This window comes from Vidua macroura, chromosome Z (assembly GCF_024509145.1).
Source record: "Vidua macroura isolate BioBank_ID:100142 chromosome Z, ASM2450914v1, whole genome shotgun sequence".
Lineage (NCBI taxonomy): Eukaryota > Metazoa > Chordata > Aves > Passeriformes > Viduidae > Vidua > Vidua macroura.
The window spans coordinates 80,949,680-80,970,397 of record NC_071611.1 but is presented as its reverse complement, the minus strand read 5'-3'; the positions used below and the strand labels follow the sequence as shown (position 1 = coordinate 80,970,397).

Here is a 20,718-nt window from a genome sequence, read left to right as displayed (position 1 = left end):
AGTTCTGCCTTTTGGTCTGTGGTGATTTCCTTGCCTCCTCTGCAAAAGTGACAAGGAAGACCCCATCTCCCTCCCCACAAAAGACACAGCAGTTCCACCACATCATCAATAACTGGTTCAGAAAGAAAAAAATTGTCTTCCAGTCTGTGCATGAAATCTGTACCATAACCTAATGGTGTGCTACAATTCCCGTAAAAATCTCTAGTTTTGCTGAGAAAAGGGAGAAGGTTCTCTCCCTGTTATGCGCATTGACATAATGAAGTCAGAAATAAGCATTTTAAACTCCTAATTTTACATTTGGGCAAAGGCTCTCTTTGCCTTGCACTGTTTTCCTAATTTTTGGTGTATGTCTTCTGCAGAATTATTCTGAAGCTCCATTAAATATTTAGTGACAAAGGAATTGGAGAGGATGAGAAGGGAGCAGATTAATTTCTTTTGAACAGTGACAACTGCTGGTATGGAAAAGAATGTTGCTTTTAAGTAAACTGTAAAAACTGCATGAGAGTAATGACTGCATGCATAAACAGCTCTGCTAGGGACATGAAAGGATCACACAGAATACATTTTCAGAGCCAGATGCCACCTTATTGACTTGTGGGGAGGGCAAAATGAGATCTGACAAGATTACAAAAGTTACCTATTATTTGGAGGTAAATAACATTTAAAATACTCTTTTATGGTGCAATGCTACACATCTGGACCAGGGAGCATCGATTAACTGTTAATGGTTTGTTGTAACAGGGCAATTCCTGAATGTAATTCCTGAATTGAATTTATTGGTAATGTAGAGCTGGTGGTTTCACCTTTTGTAGAATCCCAGAATGGTTTGGGTTGGAAGGGGCTTTAAAGATATCTAATTCCAACCCCCTGCCACGGGCAGGGACTCCTTTCACTGTCCCAGGCTGCTCCAAGCTCTGTCCAACCTGGCCTTGGACACTTCCAGGGATCCAGGGGCAGACACAATTAATGCAGCCATTCATGTCCCTCTGCACGTTCCCATCTCCTCACTTCTCTAGGACCTAGCACTGGCCACATTCTGTCACCTGATCCCACTGAAAGTCCCTTAGTGCAGTTAGTTTGTGTACTTCCAGACAATCCTGGTGAGCTGATTCAAACAGAAGTCTGATGGGGATAAATTTTCAGTGAAGGTGGGCATCATTATTTTTGGCAGAATCAGACAATCCCACCAGAGGACCAAACAAAGCCAGAGCATGACTGACAGAAAGGCACACGTTTCTCATTACATCAGACCCTTAGCACATGATAAGAAAAGGAAGACAAGTTCTATTTAGAGTTTTCAGTGTACTTTGAGAACAGCAGAGGTTATGCCTACGGCTGTAAGAATCATGGCCTTACAGAATTTTATGTGCAGAGTGAAACCCACAGAGCTGAGAACTCGTCTGCACACAGGTCTCAGTCATGTTTCCTCTGTACAAATTCCCAGTATGTCAAATCCCAGAAATTTCAGACTGCTGGGCTATTTTCTTTTAGATTATTTTAATCTCACAGGGATCCAGTTCTTGTGCTCTAAGCCCGCTGTCACACAAAGCAAAACATGATAAGTAGAGATGATCAAGAGATTTTCTTTAAAAATACACTCCTGACTCAAACTAAAACTCTCAGCCAGGTGATCTACAGAAATAATTGTATGTTACTTAAGAGTAAGTGCAGAATAAATGCAAACTACATGAATATGCTGGGTATTCATATGAAAATGTGACAGCACCGTGGGTTTTGCTTGAGATATTTTACGAATACAAAGGGATTAATTTGTGATGCAGACTGGTTTCTGCCATTAGACCATTTTATCACTATACTGAACTTCAAGCAGAAATACTGATTTTTCAAGTTTTTCTTGCACAGGCAACGAGTCTGATGCAATATCCTTCTCTCCCTCCGTACAATGCTTGTTCTCAAAAGTGTATCCACACGAAAAAATACTGCTTATAATTTCAAAAGAGTAGCTAGACTACTGAATGTACTCCTGGATCTTCCTTCTAAGTTCTTTGACTACTCCAAACTTCTCACTGGGTCTGTAGTACAAAAACAAGCCCTGATAACTGAATTTGTTTTCCTCTTTCATTTTTCAGCAAAAACTGCCATGCAAATTGTTCAGTTTTGAAACAATAAAGCCACCCATAAAGTTTCCAGCTAGATCAATGAGCAGTACCAATATTTTTTGTAGTGATAGGGAACTGCACAGCCATGTGCCAGCAGGAGTTCCAAACACAAATACAATATTTTAATTCTGCGCCCCTGACACACCTTCACATACAGATGGCTGAGCACAGTAGCTTTTACAGAAGCAGAACAATAAAACCAAGAAAAATATCTGAATTACAAAATTATTTTTTGGTTTTTTTTTTGGTTTTTTGTTTTTGTTTTTGTTTGGGTTTTTTTGGGTTTTTTTTTTTTTTTTTTTTTTTTTTTTTTTTTTTGTTTTGTTTTTTTTTGTCCTAACACAGCTGCTTCCAGACCACATCTCTGTGTGATAAAATTCTAAGTGGTAAGTGTTGTGTCATTAAACAATCAGATTTCATCTCAATATTTCATTTATTTTTTTTTTATCTTCCTCACAGAAATGTGCTGGTGTATCTTTAAGAAAATTTCTGGTGGAACAAAGACTGAATGCAGTTCTTCTTTTAAAACTTCAGGTGACTGTGTTGACAGTAAACCATCATAGTGGCTGAAATTGACTTACGGGTTGCTGTGTCTACCTAAATGGGCACAAAAAATGAAAAAAAAAAGGAAAATAGATGCTTTGTCCAGCTAAAGTTATCATATGTTCTTCCTCTAACCATATACCACCCTACTGTAGTTCATCAGCTCTTCCCTGGGACTCAGTGTACCCTCAGATAGTTTATTATCTGTTACAAAATTTCTATTATGAAAAGAGGAATATATGGATAACTATTCTCAAATTTAGAGTAAACTCCTTTCATTCAGTACTTTCTATTTTTAATTCAAATATAAAGAGAAACCTGTATGTATAAAACATCTCCATATGCTATATTTTTAATGCAAAACATGAACAAATTTAATCTTTTTTGCAATCAAACAGCAATTCCTGCATTTTTGGAACATTAATTTCTTTCCACCATCAAAACAAAACAAACAAAAACAAACAAAAAAAAAAAAAAAAAAAAAGAAAGAAAAAAAAACCACCAAAACAAACTACTCCTTAAGAAAGACACCAATTAGAGGAAGACAGATTTACCCACCTACAAAAAAAGTTTACAATGGCTATTGATAGCCTAAGTGACTTTTACACCATAGAAACACACATCTTCTTAAAAGCACCATTCATTATGTAATTCAGCCAGTGCCTAGGTTGGAAGGAACCCAACCCCTCTGTTTAATATTGCCATAAAACCCCAAAGCAATCAGGAAGATCTATTTCCTCCCACTATGGCACCTTATGAAAGAAACTCAGCCATTACCAAGGCCTGCTTAAGAAAAGCCTCAGCTCCATACCTGGTTCTGGTTAAAACGGGGTGGGGGGGAGGAAATCAGAAGGGAATTTAACAGCAAAATGCTGCCTAAAGAATACAGAATGTAAGGAATTTCTGACAAATAAACCTCACAGCTTTCTCTTTACTATAAGTCACTGTTGCTGTAAAATACAGCACTGAACAAAGAAGGTTTTGAGAAGGCCACTGAGAGACAATTTAAAAGTGCAAGAAAAACCAAGACACTGCACAGAAAAGGCAACAATTTTAACTGTCTGCACAAGAAAAGCAAGAGGCTGCATAACAAATGTCTGCATCATAACAAGTGGTGTACAGAAGGCATTCAAAATCTGCTTTTCTTCCAGTCTTGTAATAGACAAAGGATGAAACATTTAAAAGATGCTGAAAGACAGCAGGTTTGAAATTGAAAAGGGATTTTATTTTTTCAATATACAGCAAAATTAGACTTTGAAACTCAATGCTATGTATGAGGAAATTGTTAAGATCAGTAACTCAACAAGAATAAAAAAGCTATTTGAAGTGCGTATGGATAAAAAGAATAAACAATGCTATACAAGCAAATTCTAAGAAGAGTGAAACAAAATTGGTGAGGATATTATACTTCCTACCTGGGACTTTAAGGCAATCTCTGGCTTTTACTGAATCAAATAAAATCTTCAAGTAGGGGGCAAGCCTCAGCTCAGTTACCTACTGCTTTAACCACAAAATTTATTTGGACTTCAAGAAAACAAAACATCTCCTTCCAATTGCCCCAAAATTGGTGTCACTGTTGTCCAATCTGACCAAACATTTGTTGTAAGAAGATCCATCAGCAAAACGTCCTCCACTTTCAGCTGACAAACCTGTCATTTTTCACCTTGTTAGAGAATTTCCTTTTCCAGTCCCCTCACTTCTGTGAATGGGACAAAACCACCAGGGGCTCCCACAAATGTTGGTTCTGCCACTTCCCTCAGCCCCCTGACACAGCTTAAATTTTGGGAACATTTTACTGACTTTTCTTCCAATAGCCTTCAGTGGCTGTTTCTTATATTCTTTATTGGTGATGTCTCTTAGATGTCTTTCAAATTACCCGCTTTCTTTCACATTTTAATTGAGGTAAAGCCTGGAAGTTTCACAACCTAATAATGATACATCCTTCTTCCTTCCTTTCTTGTCCAAGCTACTGGTCAAACACAGGAATAGTTTTCAAATTTCGGGTCTACAATACTTAGAGGGACAAGGATTTACTTACACATGTAACAGGCTACTGTACTATGGAGTTTATTACTATAACAGTAAGTATCTTTTTGGTAGTATAATTTGTTAAAACTATTCACAGAGTTAATTTTTATGAAAATTAACCCCTCCCACCCAGAATAAAGAGGAGCAACGTGTTAAAGTTTAGAACAGCCCAAACAGATGTTTTTCTCCAAAGGAGGAACCATAGTTTGTGTGTGTCAGGAGGAGCATGGGGTGAGAATTTGGTGCAGTGCAACTGCATGCACACTGGTACATTAAATTTGCCCACTTGGCTCTTGGGATGGCTGGCTTGGAGCAACCTGCATCTGTGCAAGAAAACAATGGGTTTTAGTCTTCAAAAGAGGGCAGCTGCATGGAAACCATCTGTGTGGAATGGTTTCTGGAGTGCCCGGTTGTCCTGGCTTGTAAGATAAGCATATATTCTCTTTGCCATCTGTCGGAGGCGGGGCAGGTATCTTCTGTTGGGCAGTTTTCTTATCTCTTCCAAGAACAATGTCTCCCTCCAGGGAAATATCTTCTGTTAATGGGCCATTGTATGTCTCACTGCATGCCTGATGAAGTTACATCATCCCATTGTGAGATGCTCCACCCAGAGGGAGGAGCCAAGCATCCCTACCTGCATAAAATCAGCATTTCTAGAGACAGCAGCTCAGCCTCTTCACTGGATTCCCAGAGGAAGACCAGGCCCATCTACTCTACCACCAGACCTTCAGAGAAAACTGCACCCTTCTACTGGACCATCGCTTCAGCATCTTTTCATCTGCCACCCCAGGAGCAGGAGGAGCAGCCACCATTTAACTGGACTATCACCAACACCCTGACTCCTCAGGGTGTCAGGTTTCTGACTCTATCAGTAGTTCTGTTTGTACTAATTACATTTTTTTTTTTTTTTAAATTTAGTTTTTTTCCTAGTAAAGAACTGTTATTCCCATTCCCATATCCTTTGCCTGAGAGCCTTTTTATGTTGAAATTGTGGTAATTTGGAGGGAGGGGGTTTACCTTTTCCATTTCACGGGAGGCCCTTGCCTTCCTTCACAGACTCCTGTCTTTTCAAATGAAGACACCTGCCACCCAACTGCAGCCAGGAGGGGTTTTTAACAAGAGCGCTTAATCACTGTAACACAAAAACCTGTGTCCCATTCTGAAACCCCCTCACAGTAATTCCTTCCTGGTAGCTGGAAAACTCACAGTGATTGTGCCCCTGGGATGGGGTAACTTTGGATGCACGGACAGACTGGGGAATGAGAGGCTGGGAAGCAGAGCCAGGGAAAGGGACTAGGGGTCCTGGTTGTGGGAAATAGTAAAGGTAAGATGATTTCCAGAGAGCTGTGAAAGCAGGCCTTAGAAACAGAAAGAACAGAGAACTCGGAGCTGGCTGCTAAGTCTGAAAGTAGAAAAAGTTACAGTGGTATAGAAAGCAAGGACATGAAACAATAGCTTGAGTTTTAGACTTGGCTAAGACTGCAGGAGAATGTGCTTAGCAAGATAGTAGAAGGTTTTAAGCTTAATAATGGTGTATTGTGTAATGTTAATAGAAAAAAGACAAGTAAGCATTATGTGAAACATGTGTACATGTACTTGTAGTGACTGCCTACAGCAATTGTCTGTAAGCTTTAGCATTATTCTATTGGCTAGAAAGTTTTTAGAATGCTCTGTAACAAAGAAATCTTTGGCTGCTAATGGCTGTATGTGAGCTTTGCCATCTTCCTGTGGTCTCACCCATGTAATGAGGCTGATGCTGCAATAAAAACTCAGAGAACATACCCCAGCAGTCTCATCCCGTTTGTGAAAAAACCTCCAAACACAAAGGTCAGCGGCAGTGCCCTGGAGCCAGGAGGGACATCCCTGTCCTGAGGGCACCAGGCCCAGCATGGCCGAGCCAGGGAGGGATTGTCCTGCTCTGCTCCGGGCTGGGGCGGCCTCACCTGGAATATTGTGTGCAGTTCTGGCACCACAGGGTTAAAAAGGCATTAATCTGTCAGGGAGTGTGCAGAGGAGGGCCCTGGGGATGGTGCAGGGCCTTGAGGGAAGCTCAGCTGAGGGCACTGGGTCTATGGAGATGGAGGAGCCTGAGGGGAGACCTCAGCGCAGCTCTGCAGCTTCCTCATGAGGGGAAGAGGAGGGGCAGGCACGGATCTCTGCTCTGTGGTGACCAGGGACAGGGCCCAGGAAATGGCCTGAACCTGTGTCAGAGAGGTTTAGAATGGATATCAGGAAAAGGTTCTTGCCCCAGCCTCGCCTGGAATATTGTGCGCAGTTCCGGCACCACGGGGTTAAAAAGGCATTGACCTGTCAGGGAGCGTGCAGAGGAGGGCCCTGGGGATGGGGAATGGTGTGGAGGGGCCGTGTGAGGAGCGGCTGGGGGCACGGGATGCGTTCAGCTGCAGGAGAGGAGGATGAGGGCAGACCCATCGCAGGCTCCCTGTGAGAGGAAGAGGAAGGGCAGCTCTGAGCTCTGATCTCTGATCTAATCTCTGATCTGATCTCTGATCTCTGAGCTCTGATCTCTGATCTGAACTCTGAGCTCTGCTCCCTGTGACACTGGCAGGGCCTGAGGGAAGGGCTGGAGCTGGGCCAGGGATTTGGGATGGATCTCAGGCAAAGCCCAGGGAATGGCTCCCCAAGGCTGCCAGAGCTGCAGGAGAGTTTGGACAACACTGCAGGGATGCACAGGGTGGGATTTTGGGGTCTCTGTGCAGGGACAAGCTTTGGACTTGAAAATTACCATGGGTCCCTTCCAGCTTGGGAGATTCCTTGACTGCATACTGGAATTTGCTGGTAGAGACTATGCATCAGGTGAACTGGCCAGAAATGCGTGGCTGCTAGCCTTTCCAGCTGTGGCACCACAGGAAAAAGGCACTGTCCCGTGGATAGCTGGGATGATGCCTCAAGGCAGAATGGAAATCTGCCACAGGGCCCCACCTGTGCAGTTTCCCAATGCATTTGTTTAGCACATGCGAATATCACAGGCCATCCATGACGTGGAAGAAGAAAGCAGAGAACTCTGTAAAACCCTGGGAAGGGCTTGCTTACATTATTAAATGTGTTTGATTAACAACCCTTATTCTTGGAGTGCAAGGATTTTAGTTATGTCTGGCGGAGTTAACGATCCTCAGAATATAAACCCACATGCAAATCAAACCCTTAAATCTGAGCTCTTTATTGCTCGAAACATGAATTTTCCTGGTTGGATCTCTGTCCTTTCAGCTACTTGAGTGGCAGCCAGTAACACGTATTGTGTCTAATGTCTCAAATTCCTACTTTTTCCAGTATGCAGTCTCTATCTCATAATCACAATAATGCATACTGTATATATCTTTCAGCTGTGCTTTTTTGTGTTGTGAGGGGTTTTCTTTTGTTTTTTTTTTTTTTTTTGTGTTTGTTTGTATGGCTTTTTTTGTGGGATTTTTGTGTTTTTTTTTTTTTTTTTTTGTTTGGTTTGGGGCTTTTTGGTTTTTTTGTGGTTTTTTTTTGTGTTTTTGGTTTTTTATTTCCGCTTGGTTAGGATTTTTTGGGGGGGGGGTTGGGTTTTTTTTTTTTTTGTTTGGGATTTTGCTTTGGTTATTTTTGTTGTTGTTGTTGTTTTTTGTTGTTTTTTTGTTTTGGTTTGTTTTTTTTTTTTGGGTGAAAAAGCTGTCCATTTCACTTTTTGGGATATTTCCATGGATTCTGACTTGTTCTAGGCTGTTTTAATATAGAATCACAAACTGGCTTGGGCTTTAAGGGACTTTAAAGATCACCTTGTTCCAGTCTCCCAGCCGTGGGGACTTTCACAGCTCTCCTGGAGCCCCTTTAGGCCCTGGAAGGGGCTCTGAGCTCTCCCTGGAGCCTTCTCTTCACTCCCAGCTCTCCCAGCCTTGCTTCAGAAGAGTCCTTGACATGAGTCTTCATTCCAATCAGATAAGTAAATGCCTCTTAAATAATGGAGGACTTTCCTTTTTTTGAGTACTTTAAAGCTTTGAAATGGGAAACTCTTTCTTCTTTTTTTTTTTTTTTTTTTTTTTTTTTTTTTTTTGCCACTGGGTAACCAGAATATTTTCAGGCAAATTGTTCAGTTTTGAAACAATAAAGCCAATTAATATCACTTTTGCCATAAATCAAGAATATACAGTAAGTAAAATTGCTAATGATCTCTTTTATAGTTTACATATTAATTATTTACAAGGGCAAAAGGTCAACAAATCTCAGAAATACTGACAGGATGTTTGTTGATATGAATGATAAAATACCAGCTTTGAAAATGTATCTCGACTGCAAAATCAATCACCTGCCTTAATTGATTTGGCAACAGAATATTAGACATGAAAGAAATCCAAGATAAAAAGCTTTGTACAAGAGAACCATAACGTGGATTTTGGAATTCTTGACAATGTAGAAGAGACATGCCTTGCAATGAGGTCATTTTAATTTATCTCTATATGATAAATTTGACAGACTTCTTACTTGATTTACAGTGAGCTCAGAATTGAATTGCTAAACTTCATGAAGCAGAGGAATTTGTATCAAAGGGACGCTGTGAATTGAGCTAAGGTGATATTGTATATAAATGTTAAATTAAGTCCACCACTGAAAATCCCACAATTCTCCCTGACTGCAGAGAGCTCTGTGGCTGCCTCTCACAGCTCCCATCCCCAGAGACCCTCTGAACACCTGGATAGGGTATCTGATTTATCATCCCATCTTGAATCAGATTATCTGAATAGGACTAAATCTCATTCTCCCCCAAAGAACAACTCTTCACATAAACTAGTCTTTTCTCAAATCACTTCAGCTGCCTTCTGGGGTTGCGGTGAGCCTGGGTCAGCTGTGTGAGAGCTTTACTTTTGTCTTGAAGTTGACAGAAACATGCTTTGTTGATTATCAGGATCATTAGCTAACACAGTATACCTCTATATTTTTAAAAGGATCCAGCAAAAATACTCTGATGAATCACTCTGTGATGCACCAGCTGTATGTTCCTTGCTCATCAATTAGGAGACAAAAGATGGCATTCCATCCAAAACTCATGTTCAGCAATGCATTTTGCTTGATGAGAACTTGTGGTATTGTTTACTTATTTAACAAAGGTCAGCTCCTTGATATTTAATGGAAGAAGTGTTGTGTGCCTCGCTGATGCCTCAGGTTTTAGCTTTTATATTTTTCAGATTCTCTGCTGCTTTAGTGTGTGGGTCTGGGCTTCACACGAGGGGATGGTGAGCTCTGTGCCCAGAGCAGGGAGACAAAACAATTCCTGCTCCAGCTGGGCACCAAGGACAAATGATCCAAACCTCAGGCCCAGGAGCACAAACAGCGTGGGCTGGAGAGAGAAAAACAAGCAGGATGGGAGTGCATGGGCTAAAGCTGGAATGGGACAATGAACTGCAAGGTGCAAATGGAGCAGAGCTGATCCCAGTGAGAGCCCCCGGGAGCGCTCGTGCATTTTGGGACCATTTTGGTTCCTCTTGGGTGCAGCCCTGGCTGGGCTCTGGTGCTGCTCGAGGTGGATCCATGGAGGAGATCCTTTTAATAAATTCCTACTTTATTCTTTAGCTCTGTCCAGCCTCTGCTCTAGGTCAGTCTTTACAAAGCATCAGTTTCTGGCAACCCTGATGGGACAAAGGCGTCTGGAAAACTCCCTGGACCAGAGCCAGAAGAATGTCCAGCCCTTGCCATCAAAGTGACAGGTCCCATGATGGAGCATCCCTGAGCACATGTGTCCATGTGATGGGGTTTTCACACGAGCTTATCCACGTGGCTGGACAGCAAACACTCATTTCCATGCTCCCAGTGGAGGAGGTGGGTGTGTATTTTCACTAGATTAAGTCAGTGGCATTGCCCACATTACCCACACAATTAACTGTGAGTGTGGCCAAAATTAATGGAACTGAGTATCCAAATTCCACTCTTTGGAGACACTTTCCTCTGAGCATTTAAGGGACATAACAAACATGAAGATGTAAGCTGAGCTGGACTGTATTGTTCGTGGATACTTCAAATTATAGACAAGTATCTAAATGGAGCAATTAATTCAGGTAGGCTGGATTCAGTGCTTAGTCACTGTGGTCTGAATGACTGAACTCATTTCAGTTAGTGGAACTGGATTCTTGACTATTTCCTTGAGTTTTTTACCTTCTGCAACAGCTGGCATCCAAATGCATCAACAGCATAAGATTTTCAGAGCCATGCTGCTCTTGGTTTAAGAACAATTCTTGCACAAAATGGAAACCCCCAAAATTTCTCTCGTGAGTTTCTCCTCTGGCCAGCACTTGTTTTGAATGAGCTTTACATGTGAAAAAAACCCCAGTTTCTATTAAAGTAACAGAAAATGCAGACTACATTTATAGGTTAGCACAGGACCTGCTCAGTTACTAGCAGATGAATATCCCTCACTAATTGGTTTTGATTGCTGGTGGGGTGGAGTGAGAAGCAGAAAAGCTCCTGACTCTGTGTTAGGACTACCCAGCAGTAACTAAAATATCCCTGAATTATCAGTGATGGTTCCAGCACAAATCCAAAACACAGGCCCACACCAGCTACTGTGAAGACATTCAACTCTGCTACAGCCAAATCCAGCACACCCAAAATTTCTATCCCCACATGGTTCATTGTAAGTTCCCTAACAACACACTCTAAGATGAGGATACTGACCTGCTGTTCCAAATCTGACCTGAAAATAGGAAATACTCTCCAAATAAATGATAAGAATTAGAAAGAGATCAAGAAACTATATTTTAAACAGGGTTAAATTTACATGATGTAAGTCTGCAGGTTCTGCTCTTGAACTCAGATACTGTGATTCAAAACATTTCTTCATTATTTATAAAGACATAGGTAAAGAAAGATGTAGAAGACATATTTATTCAGAAATGTTAGGGTTTTTTTCCTTTTTTTTTTTTTTTTTTTTTTTTTTTGCATTAATCAAAGCAAACCCACAAACACTATTGAGATAAGAAGATAGTCCTACTATTTCAAATACGCTTCTTCTGCATTAAATCCCTGCAAAATACATTTCCCTCATCCTTGCCATGGTCTAAAACATGCATAGCAAATCATGTCCTGCTGTGTACAGTGGGTTGGTAGTCAGGCCATTTTCTGAAGGCAGCAGCAGCAGAAGCATTCTGTGGTATTAGCTTGCTCATAATATAAAGGCAAAGTCTGATATACTCCAGAAAACCAGATCCAATATTAATCCTTAACAGTGCAGGCAATAAAAAGGCTCTTATCTATAAATACAATAAAATTTACCATGTGGAACTTACTGTGCTGGCAGTGAATCCCATTAAATCCCTGTGGACATTTACAAACGTAGCCTATGAATGTGTCGCCTCGGTATGCTTCACTAATTTCACATATCCCACCATTATGGCATGGATTGGGAAGGCAGGGTCCTGAGAGAAGGGCGAAAAAAAAAAAAAAGAGAGAGAAAGAGTTATGTACACATCCACAATAACAACCATAATAATTTCAGTCATTTATAAGCACGCATTAAAGAAATAAAATGCCTTACGCAGACCTTTATATTCCACTAACTCAGTAAAATACACCCTTCGCTTACTTCAGATAACTCGCTAGCACGGATTTTTATGAACAAGAAAAAAATATGAAGTATGTCACTACTCATTAATCATGGCATTAGCTTTTAATGTGAGAGAAGACAGGAGACAGTGAGGCTAAATCTTACTCTTCTGTTAAAGATAACAGGCATTCTAGTTTTTGCACCACTGAGGGAATAGGTATTAATCAAACATGCCTATCATGCACAGAGTGACATGTACAGTGTCCCTGAATGATCACTACATGTCAAGTTAGCAGTCTGAGGAGATCTCTGCTACGGCTCTGGGTGACTTTCTGAAATGTGAGTACCTTAGCAGCTACCAAACCAACCATTCTTTTCCACTCAGTGCCTCTGTAGCCACCTGAAGATTATATGAAAAAGCTCTTCTGATTAAATTTTCCTTTTCCCCAACACACCACATGCTAGGATGCATAAAGTGTCAGCACGGAGATTGCTAGAATTGCAATTACTATAACTTTAAGTACCTTTGAAAAATGGAATTGTTTGACCTGAGGTCTAGAGTTTACTCATTTAACAGCACTGGAAAAGAGCTACTTACATTTTAATGTCTTACTAACACTACCCACAGCATGACTTCTACCAGAAGAAAACATTATTTTGATGATTTTTTTTTTCAATCTCATTTTAAAGAAGTGGTAAACATTGTTTAGAAAGCCCCACGTGCAAGTTTGTCTGTGATTTGTAAATTTAATATAATGTTATTTGCAACCTGTGCCATGTACCCTGAAAGGTGATAACCACTGCTTTTTGAAATGCAATGTCTTAATCATTCACTTTAAATTGTATTTGGAAAAAAATACCCAAAGCAAACAAAAGAGAAAAGAAATTTAGAGCATAATTTACTGACAACCAGAGCTGGGAATTTCAGAATCCCAGAATCACAGAGGTTGGAAAAGACCACCAAAGCCATCAAGTCCAAGATGTAACTGTTGCCTACCTTGTCCCCAGCCCAGAGCACCTCCAGGAATTCCTGGGACACCCCAAGGGACGGGCACTCCAGCCCTCCCTGGGCAGTGCCAAGGCCTGAGCCCCTTTCCATGGGGAAATTCCTGCTGCTGCCCACCCTGAGCCTGCCCTGGCCCAGCCTGAGGCCGTTCCCTCTCCTCCTGTCCCTGTTCCCTGGAGCACAGCCCGACCCCCCCGGCTGTCCCCTCCTGGCAGGAGCTGTGCAGAGCCACAAGGTCCCCCCTGAGCCTCCTTTGCTCCAGGCTGAGCCCCTTCCCAGCTGCCTCAGCCTCTCCTGGGGCTCCATTCCCTTCCCCAGCTCCGTTCCCTTCTCTGGCCACGCTCCAGCCCCTCCATTTGTTGTTGTGAGTGGCCCAGAGCTGCCCCCAGGATCTGATGTGGTCCCTCAGCAGTGCCCAGCACAGGAGCAGTCACTGCCCTGTGGCTGGCACAGCCCAGGGGCCATCGGCCTCTTGGCCACCTGGGCACCCCTGGGCTCGTGTCCAGCTGCTGTCACAGCACCCCCAGGGCCTGTCCCAGCTTTCCAGCCCCTCTGTCCCAGCCTGGAGTGCTCCGTGGGGCTGGTGTGACCTGACAAGACACCTTAGTGAACCAACAAATGAACAAGTAGAATGATTTAGACTTTAAAGATCTGTGAATTCAACGTTTACTGGGTGTCTGCCTGTTCATGTTTTCAATTACAAGCTGAGGTTTGAAAGAATCTCGCAGCAGCTCCATTCATCCAGACATCACATCAGTGAACACCGCGCTCTCCAAGCAAATGTTAATTTGCAAAGCATACAAATTAACTGAATGATGAGGATGTCAGAACATATTCACCAGTTATTACTGCCCATGTGGCTATTGCAATTTGAGAAGCCACGCAGGTGCACATTTCTATTACAGGTGTTGTCAACAGCCTGTTCCAAGACACAGCCCTGCAGAGGTTTGGCTTGTGTACATCCTTAAACATGGGATATGTCTCACTGAACCAAAAAAAATAACGGACATGAACGTACTGCAGATAATTCCAAATAGTATTATTAGCAAAATAAAAGGGCAAAAATCATGAAGATGGAAACAAGGAGAATGACTGCTGCCTGATTTGCGTTTTGCCACACACACTCTGCAAACTCTGTATTACGATTTAAAAGTAGTGGTACACTACATTCTTAATTCTGTGAAGACTCGTGTCTTTCAAGTATTAGTGCTTCTATTCTTTCAGGTATTACTACTTCATGCTATTTCTCCTTCACAATAATTTGGAAAGAAACCTGTCTAGTAATTTGCACTTTTACACTTCCAATAAATACTAACTGTGTTTTTTTTTTTTTTTTTTCCAAGCCTCTATCACAGTGCTGCAGTTTGGGGATTACCTGCAATATGTCGCATATGTTTATTGTTTCTATGCAAGCAAGATCTCTAATCTTCCAAGAACAATAAATCTTTTAAAAATTACTTTCTTATTGTGCTTTCTGGTTTCTCTATAAGGCTTGTTAAGCACACGTTCAGCCTACTTTCATCAATTTTCTTTATATTTTGCATTTCCTCAGATCAGTCCAAACTGCAAAGTCTTAAAAGGTCATCTGAGGTGCATAGTGATAAATATACTGGTGTATGACAGTATTTCTAACTAATGTTTTTCTTCTATGAAGCCTTTCTTCTGGGGAAAAAACCAAACAGAACACACACCAACAATATGATTTTTTTTTCCTGATTATGATTGTTGTTATGGACAAATAATATCACTATTTTCAATATAAATGTTGAGTATTTTGCTCTGGGTGTTTTTGTTTGCTTTTGTTGTTATTGTTCATAGAAACTGGTAGTTCAAAGATTATTTTTAGAGCAACGAAACATCCTCATTAATTGTGCTCAAATTAAAAAATGACAGTCACATAGTTTGGACTGGTTAACATTTATTAATTGATAAAGACATGAGTTAGACTAACTCTGTGTTTTAAATGAATGAATGATTGAAAATTAAAAAGCCTGTGCCATCCTACCATTGCTTCTCCTAATTCTTCAAAGGACCAAAATTTAAGTTCACACATTGAGCTTATTTAAACTGCATGAACACCCTAATATGATTCCTCAAAATTAATTAATTAGTTAAATAATTAATTTAAACTGAGTTTTAACAGGATCCCTGATGCAATTTCTGCAGATTTAAGTGTCTTGAAGGATCTGGGGCCTAATCCAGCCATCATTCCACTGAAGCACCAAAAATGTAATGTGTAAGATCTGGGCACAGGTGGCACATGAGGAGAGGTCCCAACCAACTTCCATAGGGATGCTTAGGCTTTTAAGCACCATGTTACTAAATTCTGGATAATTAATTCTGTGACAGCCTGATTGATATGGTCTGGAACTGAGATCTATGGCAGCAAGTCCACAAATATAATTTCTTACAAAAAAACAAAACAAAACAAAACAAAAAAAAACCCCACACAAACAAAAAAAACCCAACAAAAATAGAAAAAAAACCAACAAAATAACAAACCGAATATGTCAACTAATTTTCAAAACCAGTAGACTCCAGGGATTGATTGGGTTTTTTAAAATCAATAGTGGTGTAATACTTTTACAGGTAATCTTTAAGTGGCTTCCAACACAAAGAGAACAACAACATTTGATCAATATTAATGAGCAGAGGAATTCAATGGTGTGGTTTCCAGGCATTTTTATCCATGTTCATATAAAATAATGTCAGCAAGATTAATTGTGCACTCAAAGTAATAGATCTGTTCACTTTGCTGCTCTTTTGAGTCCTTCTTTGTTCAGTTCCAGGGGTATCAGCCAACATAATAAGTATAGTCCAAAATACATCATCCTGTTATTCAATTGAAATCCCATGTTGTTTTTGAAAAAATATTGAAAGTTAACTTAAAGCATAGCAGGTTTTAAATTTTAGATGTTCTTACTAAAACCTCTGAGACTTCATAGATATATGAATCAAATAAATGCATCCTCAGCAGAGATGCAAAGGGGCTCAAGGCAGAACCATGCTATCTGTTTTCTTCTTTGACAAGTAGGATCAACGAAAAATTAACAATAAAATCTTGTATCATGCCATACTGCAGTGGAAACTGCATATTTGAGAGAAACCATGAGTTTGTCTAGAGAAGATAAAGCCAGGAAAGCATGGAAACCAGTTTAGTGATAGCCATCTGCCTCTGAAAAAGCAGCATAAGCATTTGTTTTTGCCAAATATAAAATCTGCTGATGCTTTGGTGGGAAAGACATAAAAAAAATTACAGGGGATGTCATTAAACATGAAATCAACATCAGGCCATCTTCATCACACAGTTGGATTCCCCTAACTCAAAAGTGTGCTAAAACAGGTGATCAAAAATCAAAGTCCTCTTTTTCTTAGTAAGTCAAGCTGAAGTGACAAATATAAAAAATATAAGGAGAAAATAAAGGAAAAAAGTGTACTCCAATGCAATGAAACATCCAAAATAACCACATTTTTTACAAGCAAAATGAAGTAAAATGAAATAAAAAATGTTAGCACTTTTGTTGGTATAAATCCATTGTCTCTTCATGGAGAAATAATATGACTTTAATGAAAACCACTAAATTAGATATTGACCTTAATAAACATCAAGGTAAAGATACAAAGCTAATTGCTTCATTTATTTTGTGGAGTACTACTGAAGGAGGATTAATAGATAATGTTATTTTGATGATATAATAAGCTGCATATCCCAGCAAATCAAATATTGCAAGCTATCATCAGATTAATAAAACGTATCAAATAATTTTAATTTCCATTTTAAAGAAAAGTACTCTCCAGCTGCACGCCTTTGTGGCATCAGCTTTTCTTAAGTTCCTCTTGCCTTTACATGAATGTCAAATAGGGTTTTTCCCCATCTGATATATTAAAATCTTCACCAGAGATCTCTCACACAGTTTTAACATCAGTAGCTGGAAGTTTTCCTCTGTGTTTGGATAATACATGACACTTTAGGTGCTTCCTCTGCCAAAGCAAAACTTTCAAAATAAGCAGTGACAGAGCTCACTTAGCAGGAGCTCCTGTATTTTGGAATTAGTGTGTGTAAAGGAAGCCAGCGTCAGAAACAACTTATTTCAATTTTATGGGGAGGCAAGAATCAGCCTCCTTGGTGCAAGAGCCAGCAGTATGGCACAAGCTGCCCATGGTGGGGGAGTTAAGGATTTTCACACCAAATTAGGCTCAGTGTCCAGGTCATCCAACCCTGCACTGCCTCTGTTCAGCAGTTTCTGCAACCTGAGCACAAAGATGAACCATCCTGCCGTGGAAATAAGAAAAAATCTGCTGTCGCCCTGATTTTTAAGATTTTTCTAAAGCCTTCTGAGTTTACATTCTTGTAGAGAACTTTCCCACACAACTTTCTGTAAACAACCTGTTGTTTTGCATTCTTTCATAGAGGCGGAGAAATTTGATGTACAGGTAGTTTCTCCAGTGTCGTTGGAGAGGTGGCACGTTCACCCTCCAATCCACTGGCACCTTTTGAGAACTATAAAAGATTGGAGTCAGAGAAAATAAATGAGTCTCTTCATCGTGACCAAAGCTGTGGTGCGTCGTTTTTCCTTGTGTCATCTGGTGACAATCTGCATTAGATATTTTACAAGTATCTGTGATGAGCTTAATTTCCGAGTCTTTATATTTGACATAATTTTCTAAGCAACATGTATGTTTTCTTCACACAGTTAAAAATGTTACCACCATTATGCACGCCGATGATGGACCGCCTTTTTTTCAGAGGTACATTGACCTTTTCCTTTTAAAAACTCAAAATGGATTTCAGAAAGGTCTGCCCCTTCAAATGTGAGATTGCAGAATTCACACTTCAGCAGACACAAATCCAAAGTATAACCTAATCCTATTCAAAAGGGACCATCTTCCACAGAGACACGCAGACGGAGCATTCAAATTAATCAGGAATGCCCCTACAGGTTCTGGCAGAAAACTGCCTTATTGCACAAAAAGGTCAGGAGTATAACAAAAGCTTCTGAGGGTCTCTGATCTTCCTCACTTTTACTGCTTTGGTTGTTAATTCAATATTATTGTGAAGACTTTACCCAGCACAGAGGCTGTTTTTGAATGCCCCCAGGTGCCTGCCTTGCAGTACAGTCTGGGGACATTTGAGGAGCACATTCCCAGCAGATGTGCTATTGACCTTCTGAAGGCACTGCAATCGTGAAAATGTCTTCTAGACAACATGCTCATTCTGCCACTAAATTATTAGAAGTATTAAAGCATTAAATTATAAAGCATCAGAAGTAATGAACTAATACTTTGTAGTCCAGTATTTGCTCCTTCTCACTCAAAAATCCTTTTATTTATTTATTTATTTTTATTTAAAAGTAATTCTGTGTTAAAAATGTACATAAACATCTAAACATTTTAGGGCCCAACTCCAGTTATACTGGTGCACCATGACAAAATGATAATAAAGATAATAAAGATGTATTTTGAACTAAGTCATCATTCAAAGCTTCTGAAATGTAACAAGAAATTCTTCCTTGCCCAGCACACTCAATTATTTTTAAAGTAAAGAGAAAAGGAAATAAACCAAACCACGACAGCTCCTTCCTACCCTTCAAAAAATTCCTTTTTGAATTTGCTACTGTTGCTTCTATTTCACTGCTGGGAGACACACGTACTTTGCATCAAGAAATATGTTTTGACTTACACCTTGCTTTTTGTTTGGTTATTTCAACCTGAAAAGAATAGGCACATCATTCACAGTTTATGTGGAATATTGATAACAATAACTGATTACTGCATGTTATTCCAGTTAATGCATGAAAGCAGAGAAAGTAATTAGATGACACACACTGTCATCTCATGAACATTCCCAAAATATCAGCTTTGGAGGAAAAAAAAAATTTTTAAAAATCTGTTCAGCTTGGCTTGTAAGTGAATTAGTAGTGTATTAGATTCTATCTGCCTATATATTCATTATAAACTAATGGCAGAGATCCAGACTTAATTGCACTGTGATTAAATATTTATCTTGTTTTTAATGCAGCAAATGGAGCATGTTGATTATAATGATCAAGGTGTCTCCATCTGGATGCAGCAAAAGATAAAGTTCACCCCCTGAGTGCAAAATGGCTTTTGGGTCATTTCTGCACATTTCCCTACAATTCTATTCCATTCAGTTCTTCTACAGGGAAGAAATTTAACCTGATCCTCCATCCAACTCCCAAACTTTTTTTGACCTGAATAGCTAGAATATTTTGTGAAAATAAGCACTTTGTACTTGATGGATATATAATGCTTTTCCTTAAGAGTCTTAAACCCAAGACTTTGATGGCAAAGTCTTCAAACCCAAGACTTTGATGGCAAATTGTACCCAAATTTGAGGCATGGTGAGTGTAGCAGGCACTGTAGTGATTTTGCAGAGGGTGAGAGATGAAAATACTCTAAAATATGGGGAAAGTGTTCAATGCACTACAAGACATTTTCCCCAAGTCCTCTTCCACTATTTCTCTTCATACTCCTCAGCTTTCAAGGCTAAGAACTTTCTTTGCCAATTTTCAATGCTGTTTTTCACCACTTTGTCTACCCTTTGCCACCTAAATATGTGTTTCTGAATAATGCCCACAGTATTCTTCCCCCACCAGCTCTCCCATAAACCTCAGCAAGTGTTAATGTGAGACCTGTTCTGCATCTCTGCATCACCCTTCACAGGAGGATTTTATCTTCCCAGGGAACACCTGATCAGTTTACAGAAAATACATTTCCAAAGCCTCTTCCTCCTCCTTTTACTTTCCACTCAGGCAGCATCATTGCTGTTTTTCCCATAGATGATCCTTTTTCTGTCACTGACTTCTCCCAGTCTTTCTGACCCAGCTGTGGCATCTTGTTTGCCACACTCCTTTTGTGATTTACTTTGTATCTTTAAAACTAGATTAATTTTCCTAAATACATTAGAAATATTTTCCAAATTTACTTTTCAGTTGATTCTGGTTTACATCAAACAGAAAAAAACCCAAAACAAACAAACAAACAAACAAAAAAAAAACCCCACCCTCTGCAAACAGAGAGAATAATTTTGTAAAAAATTTGCTGAAGGACTGCAGACTTTAATTTTTAATGCTAAAATATTCAAAGAAATATTAGATTAGATTTCAGTTGGGATGTCTGGAAGATTTAGTTCAAAAGTGCAATCCTGAAAAGGCTAATGTCTACAGATTCTGCATTAAAATAAACTTTCCAAATTCATTTTCTACATGATTGGAACAAATCCATGTCTCTGTTTACTGCACTGGTAATGCCTTAAGTAAAACAAAGCCAGCAATAACGAAACTGTATATTGTTTTGTGCCTAATGCAGAACCTCACTTGCAATTGGGATTTCTGTGCAACAGTGTTATTTTTATCATCATAATTCTTGTCATCATATACCAAGATGTCATTTTTTATTGTTTCACTGCCCTTTAAACTGCCAATGATGAGGACTTCCCATCCTTTTTCGCCTCTATAACTGGAAAATGGAAAAGAAACCTGCAAAGA

General features: G+C 39.9%; 1 protein-coding gene across 2 annotated transcripts in view; it reads right to left on the bottom strand.

Annotated features, from left to right (window-relative positions):
- EDIL3 (EGF like repeats and discoidin domains 3) overlaps window positions 1–20,718 on the bottom strand; it is a 239,371-nt gene that overhangs the window by 108,671 nt on the left and 109,982 nt on the right. For both annotated transcript variants that reach the window (XM_054002699.1, XM_054002700.1), the window contains one exon: window positions 11,948–12,076. In XM_054002699.1, the coding sequence (XP_053858674.1) occupies window positions 11,948–12,076 (129 nt within the window). The remainder of the gene's footprint in view (window positions 1–11,947; window positions 12,077–20,718) is intronic.